Raw genomic sequence first — 22,141 nt, 5'->3', positions numbered from 1 at the left:
AAAACGAATGTAGTTTTAGACTACTGAGATTTTTTTTCCTGCAAGTATTTTAGAGAAAAGTGGCTCCAGTGTTTGTTCAACAGCACCCCCTAATTCTCAAACTAAAATCTTAAGGAATTTGACAGCAATATTAACTGATTAATTTGAAATTATTGAGCTCAATTTAAAGCGTTTAGATTATCGCTAAAGCAGTACAAGCTGAACGATCTCATTTGTTAAAGGATGGTGTTGTTGAACATACCCTGCACAGCCCCTCTAAATCCTAGTTTTAAAAAGAATGGCATGAAAGCATGCAGTCGATGCATAGGGCAGGGCATGGTATACGTGAGAGTATGTCAAAGACATTCACATACACGTTCGATAATTACAGTGGACATGTGAGTATGCAGTCTAGTTTGATAACAAGCACATATAAATAGCCAGGGTCTCATTTGTAAAACACTTGTTGTATGTTGGCACCGTAACAAAAATGTATAAATGCACACAAAAGCAAAAAATGCCATCCACCAAGATATCAATTTGGATTGGCTTCTTCTGTTCATACACAATGTAGTCCTAACCTATGTAAGCATCTGTGATCCTTGACTGGGTAGTGCTATCTCAAACAGCAGCAAGTTTCACACTTACAGAAATGAGAAAGTTTAATTAGCGTCAACATTCTGACTATTAACCTAATATTAAATATGTAAACATGGCATTAACATGCATAACCATAAAACATTTGAAACAGCTAGTTAGCATTGGTAATGGTATTTTCAGTGCCACTGGACTTCCTTAATCTGGCTAAAAATTGGCTTATGTTTCCTCCTCCTCTAATGTCACTCTAACTTTTGATTCTTAAGAGTGCAACATGCACGGCACTTGCTTATCATTACGTATGCACAATTGAGGTCAGAGGTTTACATCCACTTATCGTAGGCATGAATTTCATGGTAATTTTGGGCGTTCAATGATTTCTTTGAACTGTTCTTTTTCCAGGGTCGAATCATTGTACAGCACACATCTTTGACCACTTAAACAAACAAGAATTAGGTGCACAAATATATTCATACATCCCCACTAATATTTGGTGTCTCTAAGCAATTTGTGCTTCGACCAGATGCTTTTGGTCACCGTCAACAACCTTCTGGCATAATGCTGGCAGGATATTTAACAACTTGTCTTGGCAGAGTTGGTAGAGTTTATTTTTATTGATTGGTGTCATGGCGCGGACTCAACTTTTAACACATGTACAATAGGGTTAAGGGCGGGGCTTTGGGAAAACCATCCCAATAGCCTAATGTTAGCTTGTGTTATCCATTTCAATACTAGCTTTGATGGATGTTTGAGATCATTGTCCTTTTGGAACACCCAATTATATCCAAGTTTCAACCATCTAGCTGTTGATTTGAGGTGAATTTGAAGAATTTAGAGATAGTCTGTAATTTCTTCCATCTTCAAAGCATGATGATACCTCCGCCATGCTTGACAGCTGGTACAGTGTTCTTAGGTTTGAAAGCCTCATCTTTACTCCTCCTAACACACTTCCTGTCATTTTGGCCAAATAGCTCAATTTATGTCTCCTGACCATAAAACTTTTCACTTGGTCTAAACCCTGTCAGTCCATTGTGATGTAAAATGAATTTCACTGTGGACACTGATGCTGGTGTTCCAGCAGTTTCCAGTTCACTGCAGGCTTCAGTCTTAGTGGTTCCCTGGGTTATTCCTCAACATCTTAACCGATTTCCTCTCATCTGAGGGTCAGAATTTGGATCTTCTTCCGGATCTTGGCAAATTGGTGACATATTCAAGTAACTTGTACTTAAGTGCAGTTGTTTAAAGGGATAGTTCTCTGCAGAAATCTATGGTTATTTAGGAAAAAGAAAGCCACAACTTGTGTACATCTAGAATTCTATTTCTTAGATCTTCTCTGAGTTCTGTGGACTTTCAAATTGTTTCGAGTATTGGTCAATCCAATCAGTTCTGTCAAACAAAGAGAACTAACAGTTGTAGTCAATCACGATCACTAACAAGAAGCTGAAAGGCCTTGGTGTTTGTAGAGCCTTCAGCACCTTTATTAAAAGATTTAAGTGAGTGAATGTGTATATTTGAGCTTTTATGTAAACTTTTGTGGATTATAGAAAATCAAAAATAAATTCAGTGATGTGTGTCTAATTTTAGTTTTTTTTTTAAAGATGTATGCGGTACAGTTATTCCACCCTGGAAAAGGACAGTTCAGGTTTCACGAAAATCCATAAATCCCCATGATGTTCGTGTGGATGTAAATTTTTAAGTAGAACTGTACGTGTGCAAATTTACGTACAAAAGTATTTTGAGTAATAATACTAAATATGTGATCCCTTTAAAAAATGGATACATGCCATAAATATCTTAGACTTCGTGTTACTCTCATGTCCTCACTTATTTAAACAAGCCACACAAGCAGTAGCATGCACATGCTGTTTAAGGAACAGGGACAAGGGGAGCACCACCGCTGTGAGTAAGTTTACAATTAGAGGATCAGTGGGTCGCCTGGTCTGCTCAAGGGCCTCTCTGGTGTGACATGCGTACCAAAATAGCAGAATCTTATTAAGGCACAAGCATATTTTGGTGAATAAAGTATGAAATGGAACAGCAGTGGTGGTTGCCTTCTCTTTGCCCCTTTGCCTTCCGGTGCACACTGCTACACATACAACACTTTATATTCAGACAACAGTTACTCACCAAAGTGAGTCTCTCTGCGTGTTTCTTACTCTGTCTTTCATATATTTGTTTGTTCCTGAATTTTTGTGATCCAGAGGCCAAGCTCGGGCGCTACTATGACGACTACTCTCCCCTGCGTCTGTCCATCCACTCGCTGTGTACCAGCCACCACCTGGACCTCTTCATCACTTTTATCATCTGCGTCAATGTCTTCACCATGAGCATAGAGCACTATAAACAACCAGTGGTAATGCGTGCCCTTACAAACTTGCTCAAATGGAAAATGTTGTGAAAGATGTCTCAAATTAATCTGTACGCTTCTCCTTACATTCAATCTGTGCACTCAGTATTTAGGAGAGGTTCTGAAGTACTGTAACTACGTGTTTACCTGCATCTTCGTCGTTGAGGCCCTCCTCAAACTTGTGGCATTTGGCATACACAGGTTCATCAGAGACAGGTAAAGCAATGAGAATCTCTATAGCATTGTTTCCCACAAGTCAATGTAACTATCTCGCATAAAATGGTTACAAAAATTATTCCCTACTTAATGTGTGAATTCCTGCCTTCCTTATTTTCCCACAATTGTATTGAGAGCACTGGGTGGTCAGGGTACTTATCTTTTTCAGAGTACCCAGGTGGAGCGCTATCATGGTTTGCCTCAGTGTTTTCCCTACAAAAGAGATTAGTGGGTGGGCTGCCCATTAATCTAAACAGCCTCCTCACTATTTAGCATCAGCAGCCAGGCAGCAGCAACATTTCATCTTCTGTTCCCATCTGTTCTCCTTTTCAGCTAACTCACAATAACCTTTAAAGACTAAGAAGGAATTTGTATTACTTTGTTGTTACAATCACCCGCTGGTACTAGTTGAATATGCTGCATGAGCGATGAAAGAGAAGCACTGTATCTTGTGTCTTATTTTTTATTGATTAATTTTTTTGCCCTTTTCTTTTCTACCCGACTAAAAAATATTCTCAGGTGGAATCAGCTGGATTTAGCTATAGTGGCATTGTCCATCATGGGCATCGTCCTGGAGGAGCTGAAAATGAAAGGCACATTACCAATAAATCCAACCATCATCAGGATCATGAGAGTGCTCAGGATAGCACGAGGTACACATACGCTTACCAATCTATCCTTGCTTATGTTGTACACACTTACATCATTTCACTCTGTTAAGTTATCCTAAATATTCTAATAGATCTGGCATCAAAAAGAGGATCTCAGATGTAGATAAAACAGTTTCCTACTAACCCTTTTTCACAATTATCACAGTAAAACGGCTGTTTCAATGTCTCTCTGCAGTGCTGAAGCTTCTAAAGATGGCCACAGGGATGAGAGCTCTGTTGGATACTGTCATGCAAGCACTGCCGCAGGTAAACATGGACTCTGTAATGTCTCAACCACAAAAGAGTGGTTTTGCTTTTTTTTTTCTTATTTATGAAAACAGGGTCAGGATATGAATTTTGTTCAGAATAGACAGCCCTGAAAGATTTATGCTTTTTAATAAATATTTAATTCCAGGCGTATCCTTCCACATTACAAAATTCATATCCTAACCCTCAAGTGTGTTTGTTTCTTCAGATTTTCGCCGGCTTATTGCACATCACATTTGGTTTTCTTAGTAAATGTGCCTTATAATAAATGGCACGCACACTGCACACAAGAGGAATTTTATCACAGAGTCAGTGAGTTCATTAGTCAAATGGATACCCGTGCACATTTTTGCCACCGATCTTGTGATTTTTTTTTTTTTTTTTGAGTCAGACTGTTCCTCCCTTGTGCTCCTTTTTGTGCTTTTGCTATTTTGTCAATGCACCCACCATTTTTTTTAGGCGTGTCAGCAGATGTCGCGGATGTATCTCTCTGTTATTGCGTGGCTCAAATCTTAGAGGCAAAGCGCAGCTGCGCCAAAGATTATGATGTGTGTGCAGTGACAGACGTTGTTCTGCTATTTTCTAAATGTCAAGTATTCGGATATAACCATCCCAGGCACAGAGTGCACGAGGAAAGATTTTTAGAAAATGGAAAAGGAGATGAGACATGCTGGTAAATGATGGCACGATGCACATGTAGTCATAGGAGGTGCACACTGTCCAAGTTATTTTTGAATTTTTTGATTTTTAAGTGCGCAAGGGATTTCTCCATGCAATGGGTAGAAAAGGGAAAAAGAAGTATTTTATGCTAATGCATAAATAAGCATATGTGGTATCAAATATATGCAATAAGACAAGAGCACTCAGAGAGCACATCTCCTCTCAAAAAGAAAGGGCTGTACTAAAACGGTGATGTTTTATGAATTCTTTTTATTACAACATGCTGACATCAGGATGTTTTTATAACAATATGCTGATGTCTGACCTTTAACACATTTATAGTGTTTTTTATTGTCTTTACCAATATAACTGGGACAGAGCTGGCTGATTTGGCTTCTATAAGCTGAAAGAAGTTGTGACTTTAAGATATTTTCATGCACTGTGTAATTTTGGGAAACTTTCTGGTGTCATTGTGATGTCATGGGCATTGTGTTAATGTACAGCTCTCCCCATGCCCATTCACATGATATATTACTTGATATGGTTTCTTTAAATGTTTTTTCAAGGTCAACTTTTACCTTTGGCACAAACAATAAAGGTCAAGGTCAGATCCCTGGAAAACTGAGGTGCTCGTGCCAAGCAAGGCTTGTTTTTATTGTTTTACCCATTTGATGTGATCTTGATGTGATTTTCACCTAAATGAAACCAACTTGTACCATCACACAAAATATGAAAATGAGATCTTGGAAACTGTGGATGCTACACTGCTAACAAACAGACAGACAAACAAATGGAGTCAGTTATATACTCCCTCTCGATTATATACTCCGGAGACAGTGCCTTCTTGTCCCTGGATCTTTAATGTTTTAAATGGTACTGTTGTTTTTTTGCAGAAGATATCTAACATATTTTGGGGTTTGTTTTTTTCTTTTTCCTTCCAGGTGGGAAATCTTGGTCTTCTCTTCATGCTGCTCTTCTTCATCTATGCTGCTCTGGGAGTGGAGCTCTTTGGCAAACTGGGTCAGTCACCAGCAAGAAAAAAACAAAACAAAGACACACACACACACTGCTCCACACACTTTGCCAGAAAAGGTTTTTGAATCCAAGCATCACTATTACAGTCACGATTTGCGGCAAATTTCCCCCCTTTTTTTTGTATCCTCCCTTCCTGTTTTGACCAAGGAAAGATCACATTTGCATGATCCCATTTATTTACATTATTGCTTCTTCAATGGATTCACTCTGTCCAACTCATTTTGCCTGAGTTTGTGTGGGAAAAGTGTTAGAAAAAAGAAAAAAAGGACTTCTGGGAAGATGAAATGAAAAACAACTTTCTGATAAAGAGGTTGCTTTCGGTGAAATGTTATGATCCTCTGCTACACGCTGGGAATAGAAGATGATGTCTGTTTTGCCGATTTATGCAACATGACCCATCTTCAGCTTTTGCAGAGATTTTTATGAATGTTTGGAAGTGCCAAGCTAAATGCTGATCCATGCCTGTAAGGGTGAAATATGTTTTAACTTTGGAAGTTTTGAAGGAAACATCGTGGCACAGAGCGGTGGAGAACAGGAACGTTCCCTGCATTCACGCCAGTAAGAAAAAGCTAAACCTCATCTTCGAACTTACTTGCGTCTCACACAACCCTTGTTACATAGGCCGTCGACAAGTCTTTAGTTTTATTATAACATGGTGTTTTATACATTTTCACCATGGAAGAGGAATTTAAACTGACCAACAATTATACGACTAACTGACAGATCTTAGATAAGCGTACGTTGGCAGACTCTGTCCAAGGTATCTGCCCAAGGCTGTGTAGATAGGATGAGGGCACAGGGGGCTGAATGAGTGTTTAAATGTTAATACAGTTCTGGCTTCATGTCATTTCAGGGTCAGGTGTTTTCAGCATAGCTTGTAATTAACATATTCCAGTGTGGATCTGAATCTAGATTTAATAATTTATCTGGTAGTCTACACCCAGATGAATCCCGATTTCCAGTGGGCAGGAGTTAAAGGAAGATTACCTGAGAAAGGTAAAACAAAGGGGGTAGAACAGTAAATGGTCTATACAGGAGCGAGCTCCGACTGGGAGGAAAGAATATTTAGTAAGGTGTGAAAGCAAGGAGACATTGACTTGAGTGACTTAGTAGATCTCATTAGTTTTCCTCATTAGGTCTAATTAGGTCTAAGTCACCACTGTTAGATGAAACTCTCTCTCTACATATATATATATATATATCTTTTAAATGAGTTTTCTTACAATCTGATCTTGTGAAATAAGTTTTTTTACGTCTAAAAATATGTTTTTGCTAATGATGTAGACATATTAAAGGCGTACACGTGAAATACCTGCAGTCCAAAAAAATGAAAAAGTCAGATGTTTAACGTTTGACTGAATATATTTGAACTGAAGCTGCTTTTTCTGAATTCTCAGCAGCCTCTGACTCAGTCGTCTCCCATTTGTTAGAGCCACAGCGAGCGTTTCAGTCTTGCATCAGTATAGCTTGATTTCATTACAAGTTACGCAAACCTTCCCTATCCATTTCCTCTGTGCTACACTCTCACATTGTTTAATCCTCTTATTTGTCTCCTGGTGACTGATGCTTAGAATAATAAACATGGTACATAATACTCCAAGGGATGTGTTATTCTTCTCAAGCATGCTGTTAATGTGACCTCAGGTTTGAGGCAAGGGAGGATATCTTCTGGTGGCTATTCTCTTTCTGTAAACAGGGCCTCGAGAGCTTTCTGTTAAATTGACCCAAAGACTGTCCCCTGGAAGACTTTTCTCATTCGCTGTCCTGTGCCACGTCCATAGGGAGACGCCACTTGGAACTAGTTTACTCTGCATTTATATGATTGAAGAAGTTGTATTTTGTATGGAAGTGCGGCACGTTGTATTTCTCGTCTTCTTTTCATCACCATGTTTATAGCGCAGCTTAATTAACGTCTTCTGTTTGCTTTGATTAGAGTGCAGCGACGACAACCCATGTGAAGGTCTGGGTCGTCACGCAACCTTTAGAAATTTTGGGATGGCCTTCCTCACACTGTTTCGAGTGTCCACTGGAGACAACTGGAATGGGATTATGAAAGTATGAACAGACACACACACAAACGCACTTGTATGCACAACATGAGCTCTAATAAATGATGACTAGATTATCTCATAACCGCAGAGAGCGACGACCTCGAAAAGCAATTATGAAATGATAAAGTAGCTTAGAGGAGACCAATGTCAAAACTTTCACATTTTGAGTTTTACTTTATTAAAAAATGAAATTCTGAACGACACAAAAATGTGATCGTTTACAAATGATGTGACAATGTCATGTGTTTTTCTTTTTTTTTAAATGAATTATAATTTTTAGGTATAGTGTAGAATCTCTTTAACAAGATCATGTTAGGGAAAAGGTGTCAAACACAAGGCCTGATGCTTAAAAAAATGACATGTTTGTTGAAGTCACACACCTTTTTTCTAATATTAAGATATTATGTGAAGGATTAAATGTGTAAGTAAACTTCTCCACTCAGGCTCGTAAGTGGCCCACAACATAAGCAATGCCTCTTGAATTCCAGCAGAGGGCGATGCCACACAGTTTCTCTTTTTAACCACTGCTTTAAAAAAGGCACTTTAAAGTAGATTTCTGTCTTTGTACAGACAGTCTGTTTTATGTTGTGTGTAAGAAATGTACGCGTCTGTCAGTATGGCGATTTTTTTTGAGCTAATTCAATATAAAAACAGGACGTGATTTCATGCATATACCTTTTAGGAGTGATGGAGAGTGGGGGTTGTTTAACAATGTGCAATGTTTTTATTTCTTTTTTTACTGATTATGAACTACTTACATCATGTCTATGTGTGTGCTTAAATTTGTGTTTCTTTGTTTCCTGAAGTTACAAATGAGTAAATGTGTAAAACTGTGATGCTTACAAAAGTCTTTGCAGCTGTGGATGCCCAGCTTTTTCAAGTGGTGACTGTGATTCGGTGTCGAGGTAAAACTCTCTGCTTCTTCATTTTCTCTTCTTTTTCTTTTCAGGACACATTGAGAGAGTGTCACCAGTCTGACGAACACTGTTTACCATATCTGCCCTGGGTTTCTCCAATTTACTTTGTCACCTTTGTGCTCATGGCCCAGTTTGTTCTGGTCAATGTGGTGGTGGCTGTTCTGATGAAACATCTAGAGGAAAGCAACAAGGTGCAGTAACTTGAGTACTATCTCTTTGGTTTTTGGCTTTTTAAATGCACAGATATTAAGTAGATATATATTTGCAGGATGCTAAAGAGGATGCGGAGATTGATGCAGAGATCGCCTTGGAAATGGATAGGGAGAGGGATCGCAGACTAAGCACAAATTCCAACAACAGCTCAGTCGGAGGGACCTATGTGGGGCCATGCTCAAATTCACCTGAAGAGGTAGGAAGACAAAACTGTGCTTATTAGCAATTGCAGCAGTGAATTTAAGAAAGCCCAAGCTATGATGTGTAGACAACTGGGTCTCCAAAGTTGCAGCTCTTGTGGGGTGTTCTCAAAAGTGGTCCAAGGAAGGAACAGTGAACAGATCACACGGGTAGGCCTTCACTCCCCACGTGCAATCTGATCCAACAGACGAGCTACTGTTGCATCAAATAAAACTACTGCTGACCTTTCTGCCGCCTCCCAAGGTGTGTCACTTACCTGGGGAACACCTGGCACCAGATGTACTATGGGAAGAAGGCAAACTAGCGGAGGCAGTGTGATGTTTTGGGAAACCTCAGGTCCTTCCATTCATGTGGGTGTTACTTTGATATGTACCTAAGCACTATTGCAGACCATGTACAGCGTTTCACAGAAACAGTACTTCCTGATGGCTGTGGCCTCTTTTGGCAGGATAATTGGGCCTGTCAAAAAGCAACAATGGTTCAGGAATGGTTTGAAGTGCACAAAAATAAGTTTGAGGTGTGGACTTGGCTTTCAAATTCCCCAGATCCCACTCCAATCAAGCATCTGTGGAATGCGATGGACAAACAAGTCTGATTGCTGGAGGCCCCACCTCACAACTTAGAGGACTTCAATGATCTGCTGCTAACATCTTGATTACAAACACCTCAGCACACTTTCAGGAGTCTAGTGGAGTCTATGCCTCGATGGGTCAGGGCTGTTTTGGCAGCAACAGGGGAAACTACACAATAATAGAGAGGTGGTACTAATGTTATGCCTGATCGGTGGAAATGCAATATTACGAATAAAACAAGGTATAAACATATACTTTGTTATTACATCTTACTGCTGGGTTACAGTCTTTTAACAAATACGGAAACATTTAAATACATGTTTTGGGTTGTGCATAGAGCTGGCATGTAATTCAGCCCATGTTTCTCAGAGCCTGATGAAAAGATGACAAACGATGCTCTCCTTTAACCTTTACCTTTAAGATAACTTTAAGAGACAGTTCTTTGAATTTGTGCGTGTGTGTGTGTTATTTTCAGTGGTTGTCCGTACACTATCTTGCACCAGAAAGATGCCACAGACATGGCATTCATATTTTTACCTGTCTCAACCTGCAACACAGACGTCAGTCATCAGAATCACGCAGCGCTCTATTCTTTCTTTGTAAAAACTGCAGCTGTTGGTTTTAGCACTGAGTGGTCTCTGTCTCCCCCTGCAGGAGGAAGAGGTGCAGTACAACAACCAGAACCTGCTGTCATCCAAGATCTCTGTATCCAGGATGCATTCTCTGCCAAATGACAGTTATATGTTTAGACCGGTGCGACCCGCCAGCGCCCCCTACCCTTTAGACGAGGTAGACCTGAGTCCCCAACACCAGCATTCAGGTAAACTAGATGTTAAATACTAAAATATTGATTGTGAGAGTAGCATCGCTTTATTATTGTGAAGTTTTGGCATTTTATTTAATCTGTGTGGTAAACAGACAGAGACACAGTTACTAAATTTGTTAACTAAACTTCACAAGGTCCAATTCAAACTAGTTAAAATAAAAGACTGAGTAATGTTTATCTCACATAGAGTCAACCTTATACCTATCCTACATAATGTTATCTTTTTTTCCTGTAGTTTCACCTTCTGTGTGTTTAAAAAAGAAGTCAGAACATAAAGAAACAATGCTCAGAACACATCTCTAAGCACTAACAAGAACTGTTTCATTTGCAGTCAGAATCTAATGGCATGTTGTGTCCAGGCTGTGGACAGGCCCAGCTCTGTCCTAAGGTACTTACTGTAGTGGATGAGTCGATACACGTGAATACCTGCAACTTTCACACAGGCTCATCTGCTCAGCTGTGAAATGGCCGAATACTAAACTATAGTGGTCGTTGTCTTCACAGTCAAGTTGCAAAGTCAGAAAAGTGCATATGTTTAAAAATGTGCAGTCATCACTTCTCTTTTGTCTTTTGGTTATTGTCTAGTTAAAAACAAAAAAATGCTGGGATGCTGTGTCAGTGATTTGATTTGATTTTCATAAACCTCATATGCAATCAAAAGCACACAGATGATGAAAACAGAGACATTTAGTTGTCTTTTTGGGTTCTCTCTGTGTACTCCGGCTTCCTGATTTCGTCTTCTTCTGTTTTTTTGTTGTTGCATATTTTCACACTCAAATGTTTCAGACAGACAGAGATAGACAAAGATAACCTGAGGAAAACAAAATGCTGTTTTTAAATGAATATTTTGTGTATTAAATGAAAGAACTCTATCTAAACCTACCCGGCCCTGTGAGCCAAAGTAACTGCCCCTCTGTTAAATCATGAATTGACAGATTAACTGCATTTTTTTTGGAAAGCTGGATTCAATTTTAGTAGCCACACTTAGGCCCGAATACTGTCAGACCTGCTGAATCAAAAAATCACTTGAATAGATCCTGTTGGACAAACTCAAGGAGGTGAAAATATCTCAAAAAGCAACACATCATTTCAAGATCTAAAGAACCAGCTGAGAAACAGTCATTGGCATCTGTCAGTCTGGAAAGAGCTACAAAGACATTTCTGAGGCTAGCTTAGATCCATAATCCACAAATGGTGGAAACTTGGAAGAACTGTCACTTCCAAGGGTGGCAAAACCAGTTATTAAGTTTCAGGTGTAATTACTTTTTCACACAGAGCCAAATCGATCCCTTAATAAATAAAAAATAAATCATTTAAAAACTGCCTTTTGTTATTACTCTAGTTATCTTTGTGTAATATGAAAATCTGTTTGATCTAATAAGTGTTACAAATATGCAAGAAGTCAAGAATGGAGTAAGTACTTATTCACCTTTTGCACAGCATCCCAGCTTTTGTCAAAGATGTGGTGTTTTAAGAATAATATTTTGTGACTTTACAGCTTGAACTGAAAATATCTACTTGAAATGAACTCGTTTACGCTCTGACTAACATTTTATTGTTTTATTTCTATTATATCTGCACACCCCGGTTCGGTGAGCCTTAATGCTCTCTGCTGCAGGTTCCAGAAATTCTCCTAGTTCACTGAACCTGTGTGTGCAGATCACCTGAGAGCCTGGCTACACAGTTTCACCACACAGATTGAACATCTGATGGATGTGCTCTCTTGTGCACTTGACACCTGACACATTAGAGCGCTATATTCTGTCAGGACCCTAATTTCCCTTGGCATGGCGCAGTAGAGACAAGTGAAACTGTTACTGTAACCAGGATCTAATGTGGAATTTTACATGCAGCAAGCTGGCCTTCTGCGACTGTTTCCCTGAAAAGTCAGCTCGGTGCTGCTGCTCAGCATACAGTGTAACAACCTACTGTATGCGCTAATGATTTTTTTCTTCATCCAGGAAACACTTTATTTTGATAGCACATTTTAAAAAGCAAATTTTCAGCCCAGAAAACTTCTCCAGGCTTCATATCTGAAGCTGTTATTTATGACCACATCTTCCACTTAAACTTTTATTTGAATGGCTGTTTGTAAGATCCAAATGTTCTATCATAATAAAGTGTTAGCGATGTCATACTTTGGCCATGACTCTTGAAATATAATGCTTTAAAAAGAACAGAAAATAACATGTGTTTCTTTATGCCCAGCTGTGCACGTGTTTTCTCCAGAAGTGCATGTGTTTCTGTCATTTTTGTGTGTCTGCCGTGTTCTATCACGTTTGACTTGATGACATATATGCTTTGCACATGTCTCCCTGCAGTCTCAGTGATGTCGGTCCACTCCCAGCCCTGTGAGAGCCACTCTCTGCTCCAGGTTCCGGACATTTCCCCCGTTCACCCTCGGTCACCTCCATCCCTGTCTCTTCCTCGCATCGCCCCGCCAGCACCCAGCCCCTCACCACGGGCCCTGCATAGGCAGGTGAGAGACCCCGTTTCACGCTTATACACACACACAAACATACACACATTTCAGCAGCTTCTTATACCCATGCGTTCTGCTTTTCTGTTGCAGGTGGCGGTTAAAGTTGATTCTGTGGAGTCTCAGGGTTTTGAGCAACAGGAGAGGACCAGCTCAGTCCATCTGCCCCCCCTGTCCCCTTCACAGCTACCTCCTCATCCATCCTCCTTGTCATCACCCCTGCCTGCTTCTCCCTCCTCCCCCTCCGCCTTCCCTCGCTATCGTCCTTCTCCTCTTCCTCCTCTGCTGTCTTCCCCTTCTTCTCTTCCTCCGCCACCGTCCTCCCCTTCGCTGCTTCTCCCTCCACCTCCCTCGCCCCGCGCCCCCTTGAGGCCTGCCAGCCTCCGGAGACCAAGGCCGCCCTCCGCCATCTCCCTCTGTGACCCGGCCGACGAGGAGGTGTATCACATCACCAGCTCTGCTGGCCACAGGTGGTGGGACGGGGAGGGAGGTGGGACGGAGAGCAGGGTTAAAGTGGGCCGCAGCCACTCCCTCTCCCCGTACACCTTGCCGTCTGCCCTCGACTCCTACTCCTCCACCTTTTCTCCTCCTCCTCCTCCGCTGCCACCATCCTCGTCGAGGAGCACACTGAGCCTGCTTGGAGCCGGACTGAAGGACCGGGACTTCAGGAAAGGCTTCAGCATCGACAACCAGGGCTTCCTGGACAAGCCGCCATCACTGAATGCCGGATACGCCGACGACCAGCGGCGTCACTCCATCGAGGTTTGCCTCCCAAGGGCTGGAACAACCAGCTCTAACGAACACTTCACAGAGGAGGCCTACTGGCTGGAGAAAGGCGGTCCTGTGAGGGTGCAGTCTGTCAGGAGCAACCACAGAAAGAAGAAGATGAGTCCTCCATGTATATCCATTCACCCACCCTCAGAGAGGGAGCACGCTGAAACCGCCTCGCCCCCCAAATTATCTGATTGCAGCACGATGCTGAGACGCAGGACACCCTCCTACGACTTGACGCCACACATGCAGTCAAATACAAACGCCCAAGACGCGTCATCAGATGCAAACACGCAATCTCCAATGCACAGATCGCTAACGCCTGTCCATGTTCCTCTGCGAGCAAACTCGCCCACTTGGGCACTGGCTCACTCGCGACCGTCTACCCCAACACGCACTCAGACACACACCCCTCCCCACGCCTACACGCCTACACACCCACACATCCCCATCAGCCCGAACGTCTTTATCCAGCCTCACACCCCTCTTGTCCCAATGCCTTTCTCACAGACACGCCCTGTCTCCCCTGCTGCGGGGCACATCCCCCTCCCTCAGTTCACCTTCGACCAACCGCAGTCCAGATACATGAGCGGCCTATCAGCTGGCATATCAGACACCGACACGGCCACCTGCTCTTCCCCTTTCGACGGCAGACTGGGAAGCGGCGCAGGATTCAGTGCAAAGAATCGGAGGACCGCCCAATAAACACCAGTTGTTTGATTCTGGAGGTGAATCTGGTTTTAAATCTCTGAGGCTGGAGCAGCGGCGCCTCGGCTAACCTCAGCAGAGATGGGAATAAGAGGTGTTTCTTTTCAGTTGTTTTTTTGTTAAGATGAATAATGAACAGACATTGATTACTCTTTCCAGAGAGAAGCTGGTACAGACTTGAATAATAGACAATGGATCCATTTGTTTTAAACCCAGCTGGAAGGACAGCAGATCCACAGCTGGAGGCTGTATCAGGCAAACAGTGCTCACTGTACGCGGTGTGTCGGGGACTAATGCAGATAACACACCAGGACTAAAGCCACCTAACTCCGTAGCCAAAGTTTTTTTTCACACACTGTCCTCACCTGCGCGAGCCAATCAGGAAGCAGCGTCTGGCTGACAACCTCTGACCTTTTAACAGGAAGAGGTTTGTGAAATGCGAGCGTAAGGGGGGGAATTGTGGGATATGCAACTTCAGGTTTTCTACAGAAGTTCTGCTTGCCCCTCCTCTGCTCCTCGGATCACATTGATCAGAGCAGAACTCTGTATGTGTGCGTGTGTGCGTGTGCGAGCGTCTGAGTTCTCTTACGTGCGATTACTGTCAAATCTGTTGTTGTGGAAGTCGGCCATGTAGTTCTTACGCCTGTAAACGACAGAGAGGAGGAGCAGGGCAGAGCTGTAGTGCGTGTGTTTCTCTGTGTATCTGTGCAGTGTAAATAAAGGAAAATACTGTATTTGGTGAGGTAAAAATAGCTCTATCCATATGCACATATTTTTATAGAGATCTAAAAATGTTTTTTGCACACAAAATTTGAATTTCAACTTTGCTCGTTTCGTTTGTTCTCCTCCGTTGTCCTCTTGTGAATGTATGTCTCTTTTCAAAGAGCGAGGGAAGCCGTGAAGGAGAGCGCCCCTCTCCTCTCAGCCTGCCAGCTGAGGTCCGAGGAGAGCGGGTTTTATTTTTCTATTTTGAAAAAGAGATCGAAGAGAACAAGGGGGGGGAGGGTGTGTGTTTGTGTGTGTGTGATGTGTTTCTGTAGTTTTGTCTCAGATTTCTATGTAACCGGTGTCTAAATAGGTATCAGTCTTAAGAGTATGGGCTCAGTGATGCGAAGCATTTATAGAAAGAGCAATGTGAGTATATATTTGACTAAGATGTGCTAATTAGTTCACGCGCCCTAGCTCCACATTCAAATTTGGCCGTTATTATGGGCCACATCCCTGCGGGGAGTTTAAAATCCAGAAATTTCAGGGCAGGGAAAAAAATAGATTTTTTATTTGCTTTGATTCATTGAAATGAAATGAATCATGGCTTCACTGAGCCTCTCCTCTAGTGCTGTTTTCAAGCTGGATCAGCTTCGACACCTGTGTTTCTGTACATCTAAAGACAACCAAACTAACTAACTTACTAAATATGTGTAGCCAGAGTGCAATAATAATATATACTTGTGGAAAATATAGTTATCATCCACATTACATAAAAACAGCCACACTCTTGTATTCATACTGTAGAACTGCTAATACATGCTATAAACCCATTTTTTTTATATGACGATTGAGAATAGCTCTCTCACTCTGTCTGGTGTTCGTGCTTCTATAAGTACTCGTACCCTGAGTGTGGCTGCGCTGGTGTGGGTGTGGCTGGAAGCGACGTTAGGTACTGTAGATTTCTCCAAAAGCTCAGGCCCACCCACTGATGGGGTTACTGTAAACAGAAGAGGGATCCGCACCTCTGCCGAGGACTCGACAAGCCATTTATCATTCTGCTTTTTGTTTCTGTCCTCACTGACCGGCACCTCGCAACTTCAGACACATCGGTTTACTGACGCACCGGTTTGCCACATGTCACGTGGGCCATGCGTCCAGGAGCTTCATCGAGGAGCTGAACGTTTTCTTCCTTCTGTCCTGGCAGAGCACAATACGTAATTGATTCTGTTATGTGCACGGTGTGGTTTGGCACACATATACACACACTCACACTTGAAGCATCCCTGTAAGCTTCATTGGTACAGATACCCTTTTCCAAGGCAGCTGGCTTGGAGGGTGTCTTTATTTTATTTTTATTTCTTGAGGGGGGGAGGGTCAGCGCACAACATGCACAAATCCTCAGTAATCTGAGTGAAAACCAAAGTGCTCCCATATCGTATCTGTAAACACGTAAGGCTCCGTTCTTCGTGTTTGTGCAGATGAAAAGGAAAGAAAATCAACCAAACAAGTATTTATGATAGATTTGTGAAACAGCTGATCAGACAATTGCTGCAAATTTGCCCCCAGTCTGTCTCAAAGGGTACTAAATAATTAAAAAAGAGGTGATTTTTTTTTCTTTTTTACATTCATCAGATGCATAAATTACTTTGAAAGTCTGCAAAAACTTTTGTAAACACAGAGCCAGGAATGAAATCAATTAATAAATCTCCTTCTACATTCTCTTTGGCTTTCCCCTTTACCGAGCAGCACGTGTGTAGACAGACAGGTTTGGTGTTAAACACCTTTAGACACCTTTAAACACAGGGTCTCCTTAAAGCTACAGTTGGCAACTGTGTAATCAGGTGGAAGGGACACACACACACACACACACCAACAATCCCCGAGTAAATGTTCCCATCTTGCAAAGGCAGAATGTAAAGCTCCTATAGGTCTTTTGGTGCCAGTCCTCGTTGAGCTCTGACACACAGGAGCACAAAGCTCACTAAATGACGTCGCAGACGGCCACAGTTAGTTATTCACCTGCTTCAAATCCTTTTTTTAAAAAAAATCATTTTTGAGTGCTTGAACACGCTGCTTCGTCTCGTTTCCTGTCCTCTTCCTGCACAACACCGTCAGCAACGGGAGGTTTTAGGTTTTAGGTATTAATCGACACGGTTCGGTAGAGTGACTGTATAATTGTTCTTACGATTTTGCAGATCTTTGGATCTGAGTATTTAAATCCTGTTTTTGAGGAAACAGTTTTGACTATTGCATGTTTTGGTTTAAAAAGAAGACGCAGAAGAAGAAGAAGAAAATAACTTTTGGGAAAGAATCATCTGGATGTTTTCGAGATTTTGATATTTGCATTTTCAGATGTTTCCATTTGTAGATCGACTACCTAATTGCACTGGGCTCTTAATAATTGGTATCTGATAAAATACTGATTAGACGACCCTATTCTTTATTGTCCAATGCAGTACTGGGTGGTTATTTACAGAGTGAGAACAGAGCTCCTCTTTATACAGTTTTATATAGAGAAATGGAAACCTGGTTGGTTCTGTTTTCTTAAGAACCAACATTATTTAATGTTGACATGAACTTTTTTTTTCCACTTCTCCTCCAGGTAATCTAAACATAGTAGAACACTGGTGATGGTGAAAATATTTATCTGATGTATATTTTATGTAGGAGTAGCCTCGGCCCTGATGCTCTGTAAAGGACTGATCAGCGTAGTGGTTCATTTTCTTGACTAATATCGAGCTGGTCCGGTGAAGGCGATCGCGCTCCTCACACGGCTGAACCTAGAGAGCAGCAGAAGGTTCAAACTGTGATAGAACTTGACTTTGATGAATCAGAAGCCTTGTTTTCTCTTTCCTTCCTTCCCTTACAACCCTTCACCGACTGACCCAAGCACCCCCACCCCAAACCCCCCCTCAAGCCTTACAAGAAGGGGAGGAGGTGCATGTGTACTGTCTGTCAGAGGAGAGTCAATGTGTCTGCAATAATAAGCCCCGCCCCCTTGCCATTACTCCTCAAACGGGGAAAACGGGAGGGGACGGGATGGTGTTTAAAGGCTCGACACGCAGTTGGACTCTGTTGTATCGTTGATAATTAATGTGCGATGACCAACCATTGTCCTGAAGGATGTTTTCCTGTCAATTAAAAAACTGCATTTTTAAAAAGTTCCTGACAGTTTTGTTTGTTTGGGTTTTTTTCTTCTGTTCATTGTGCTTATTTGCCCTTTAATAAATAATTCCTACTGTGTGTGGGCATGAGAGCCGGACCAATAAATAATCCAGACACAAGTTTTAGCTCATGTTACATTTATCAGTGTGTGTATCTGTGTGTGTGTGTGTGTGTGTGTGTGTGTGTGTGTGTGTGTGTGTGGTTAGAGTGGGGATTTGAAAAGATTAAAGCTTTAACCTAAAATAATACAAATAAGAACATGCCAGCTACTTTTTTTAAGGTGGCATTTCTCTTAGGCTTCTTTCCCAATCACAGCTGGGATGCACTCTGAAGTTGATAAGGATTAAGAAGTCTTTCATAAAAGAGGCTATCAGCCTCTACAATACAATACATCTATTACGCTGAGAGGCATCTACCAGATATTATTATAATATGGGATAAAGAAAGTATTTCTCATCTAATCTCTGGATGGATGGACAATATACAGTATTGTGAAATCTTGAGCTTCCCCTCATATCAGAAGGAGCCAGACTTGCAAGGCAGACAGATATTTTATCTTTCTTTTTTTTTATAAGTGGTCTTGACTACTATAATTCTCTGCCTTTCTGGAGATCTTGCAAAGTTTTTCTTTGGACATTGGCTGCTTTTCCACTCATTTTAAGTCCAGTCCTTGTACCTTAAAATGAGTGGAAAAGCAAAAATTTTTCTAGCAAAATATTTTAAAAAATATGGATGGCTCAAGACTTTTGCACACTACTGTAAAGGGTAACTGTTGTGTTAGATATAGAATGAAAGAATCTTGAAGGGAAATATTAAGTATTAAGGTCACATTTGTGAAGACTGTGACTTAGTGATGTTCAGCAAGACAAAATCCACCAGTGGCAAAACACAACACCTGTTGTTCCTTGGATCTGCTGAGCCACTCGCTCCACACAGCAAAACCTTCTTTTCTGTGATTTCTGACAACTTACATTCTTTTTTTGTGTAAGGAGCAGCTTCAGAACATAATTATAAAGGTGAAAAACCAAAGCGGTGCACTTATTTGGTCAAAAGTTTTAACCCAGTGACTACTGGTGTAAAAACAAGCTATTCCATCTTATTATTGCTTTAACAAATCCTATACAAATGTGCAAATTTACAAATTATGCTGCCAGGCTAACACCAATGAAACAGTGTTTCAAGACAATGCATGCTTTTTTCCTGTTGTTGCTCTTTTTAAGTTTCTTTTAATACTCAATAATTCTTTTATGGACACACTCCTTTACTCTATTATTTTTCCCTCTGCAGGAAGAAACTTGACCTCTACTTGAGCACTGGCAGCCAGCAGAGGCAAATCTTTTAATAAACACATATTGATCCTGTTGTTACACACCACAGTGTGGTTGCTGTGTAGAAAGTACAATCTATTACTGTTTCACAGACTGTGATTAAAACCTAACTTGAGTGACATATTCTAAGTTCTCCATGATGCTCTGTAACAAAGTATCACAACCACTAGATGGCACTGTTTGATTGTAAAATGAGGAATCGGAGGCTCTTCATACAAGGATGAACCAAAACATTAAAACTGCCTCCCTAATAATTTGTTGGCAGTGCAGCTCTCACCCTTCGGAGCACGGCCACAAGACCTGTGGGGGTGTCTCGGGACCCTGGCATCGGATTATTTGAATCCTGTGAGTTACAAGATGGGGCCTTCAGGGATCGGTCTTCTTCTGACTTAACAAGTCCATAAGTACCAGTGAATCCTAGTTTATGATACATGGCACTAGCAGAGGGTTTGCAGCTGTCCTTATTAGGCGACAAACAGAAGAACAAATGATAGTGTGCAGACAATCTATCAGGACTACAATGAGACATGGTCGGAATAGTAAAGTGTGCTTCTCCGTCTGTGGAGTTGGACATCTGCACCCGAAACACTGCAATCTGATCAAAAGGGAAACAGCAATCCATTCTTCTAAGACATGCTGATCTTTGTGCATAATGCTGCAGACTAATGAGCCCAATCTCACCTCCAAGCTTTGCAAGATCTCATTTAAATATGACCAAGGAGTGCTGACCTTAATGCACTTTCTCCCACATTCATCTGACATCAAGCTTTCTGGAAGTTTTTGCAAGCGCTTGAAGAGAGCCGACGGAAATGGCAAGGAGCCGATAAAATACTTGCAGATTAAATGTTCAACTTAAATTGTTGAACTGATGTTGATTATTTTGGACACTATTTGCCCCCCTTTGCTTTTGATAAAAATATTAAAGGAGTGTTTCTTGGTTAAGAGAGCATTACCGAGACCAAAAACTGCAGGAAAATGTATCCAATCTGTCAACATTGTGATGTCTTTGAGTTCAAATGCTCTGATTCTGAAGAGATTTGGCAGCCTGATATAGTTAACCATTCCTCTCACATAGTTTTGCTGCAACATTTTCCCTTTGTAAACCTTCGAGACACCACTAGATGGTGCTGCTGAACATAAGCTGTCAGTGGGAAAATGTGAGGATAACCTCTAAAGCTGCAAGAGTGTGTGCACATATTACAGTGTGTGTATGTGTCTTTACGTGTGTGTTTGTGTGTAATGTGTTTTTGTAAGAAGTAAAGGTCAGGATGACAGATTCACAGAAAAAAAGAAAATCAAAAGCCTCCCGCCCCGCCTTCCAAGCCGCAAACAGCAGCGCCTGCTAACAGCTTGTCTTTTAGAGTGCCAGTTATATTTATTTTGATTATTTATGTAAACCTTTATGTAGCTCTGAAAGACTCAATTTTAATTTATTGCCTGTTTCTAATAAAATCAGCTCTGGGCTTTTTTTTTTGTTCGTTTCAGCCAGCTCTGCCTTTTGATGTGTTAACAGACAGATTCTGGGTTTGGATGCAGCTCTGCATCTCCACGATTGAAATTAGGCTGCATTCAAAGACTCCCTTTGCCTGCGACCATTTAAAGACGCATCTCTCCTTCTGGCTTATGGTCTCTTTGAAGCATGTTTTAAAAGGCAGCCTTGCAGATACTCTCGCATCTGTCTCCATATGTCCCTGCACTTACCTGCTCTTCAAACAAGTCAGTCACCTGGCACTAGTCTGCTGTCAGCCAGGCAGGTTTCTATCTTCACAGCGCCATGAAACATCCGCTATCTGCTTTTAATTGGATATCTACATTTGGTTGTTCAGCAAAAGAGGCTTGGTTGTACCACTCTTCAAAAAGTCCCCTCCTTCAGCATCTGCTTATTTTCGGTGTGAAGCAGATTTGTCAGGTGGTGAGATGACAACTTCTGTCTGTTGAAACACGAGTAATATATGCACAAAAGAAATGTGGCATCCAGTTGCAGTAAGAAACTTGCTGATATTGCTGGTGGGTTGAATGAGGGTAATATATATGTACACACACACACACACACACACACACACACACACACACAGAGAGATATCGCTGTGATTACAGTGAGGTACATGTGCAAAGTACAATGAGGTCTCTACATGCTAGCTTTAGCTGCTGACACTTAGCTTCATGACAAATAAACACAGCTACCAATAAATACACTATATGCCAGGGTCAATTTTTTTTACTGTTTTGTACCTGCTTACATGCAGATATACACGTTTTTACACAGTCTCTAGACTTTTGCTAGGTGGACTGGTCTGTTTACCCCTACTAGACCTGCTCGTTTTAGGGGACCCTTTTACACCCTTCTGTGGTGTAACGAAGCAATAACAACTCCTTCAGTAATACAATATATTGCCAAAAGTATTCACTCACCCATCCAAATCATTGAATTCAGGTGTTCCAATTACTTCT

The 22,141-nt window shown here is 41.4% G+C and overlaps 1 protein-coding gene across 1 annotated transcript in view; it reads left to right on the top strand.

Moving 5' to 3' along the window:
- cacna1ha (calcium channel, voltage-dependent, T type, alpha 1H subunit a) overlaps positions 1-18,116 on the top strand; it is a 136,839-nt gene extending 118,723 nt beyond the window's left edge. Inside the window, exons 28-38 of the mRNA XM_085403492.1 lie at positions 2,778-2,929; positions 3,030-3,139; positions 3,659-3,792; positions 3,986-4,056; positions 5,658-5,736; positions 7,685-7,806; positions 8,752-8,910; positions 8,988-9,128; positions 10,360-10,525; positions 12,853-13,010; positions 13,104-18,116. Coding sequence (XP_085259618.1) covers positions 2,778-2,929; positions 3,030-3,139; positions 3,659-3,792; positions 3,986-4,056; positions 5,658-5,736; positions 7,685-7,806; positions 8,752-8,910; positions 8,988-9,128; positions 10,360-10,525; positions 12,853-13,010; positions 13,104-14,486 — 2,675 coding nt within the window. The 3' untranslated portion in view covers positions 14,487-18,116. The remainder of the gene's footprint in view (positions 1-2,777; positions 2,930-3,029; positions 3,140-3,658; positions 3,793-3,985; positions 4,057-5,657; positions 5,737-7,684; positions 7,807-8,751; positions 8,911-8,987; positions 9,129-10,359; positions 10,526-12,852; positions 13,011-13,103) is intronic.
- The last annotated feature ends 4,025 nt before the right edge of the window (positions 18,117-22,141 follow it).

Source organism: Rhamphochromis longiceps, linkage group LG4 (assembly GCF_057381845.1).
Source record: "Rhamphochromis longiceps isolate RC_006_pf linkage group LG4, R_longiceps_female_GT1.1, whole genome shotgun sequence".
NCBI classification, from domain to species: domain Eukaryota; kingdom Metazoa; phylum Chordata; class Actinopteri; order Cichliformes; family Cichlidae; genus Rhamphochromis; species Rhamphochromis longiceps.
The sequence above is the reverse complement of the archived record's forward strand: the minus strand, read 5'-3'. Positions and strand labels throughout refer to the sequence as shown.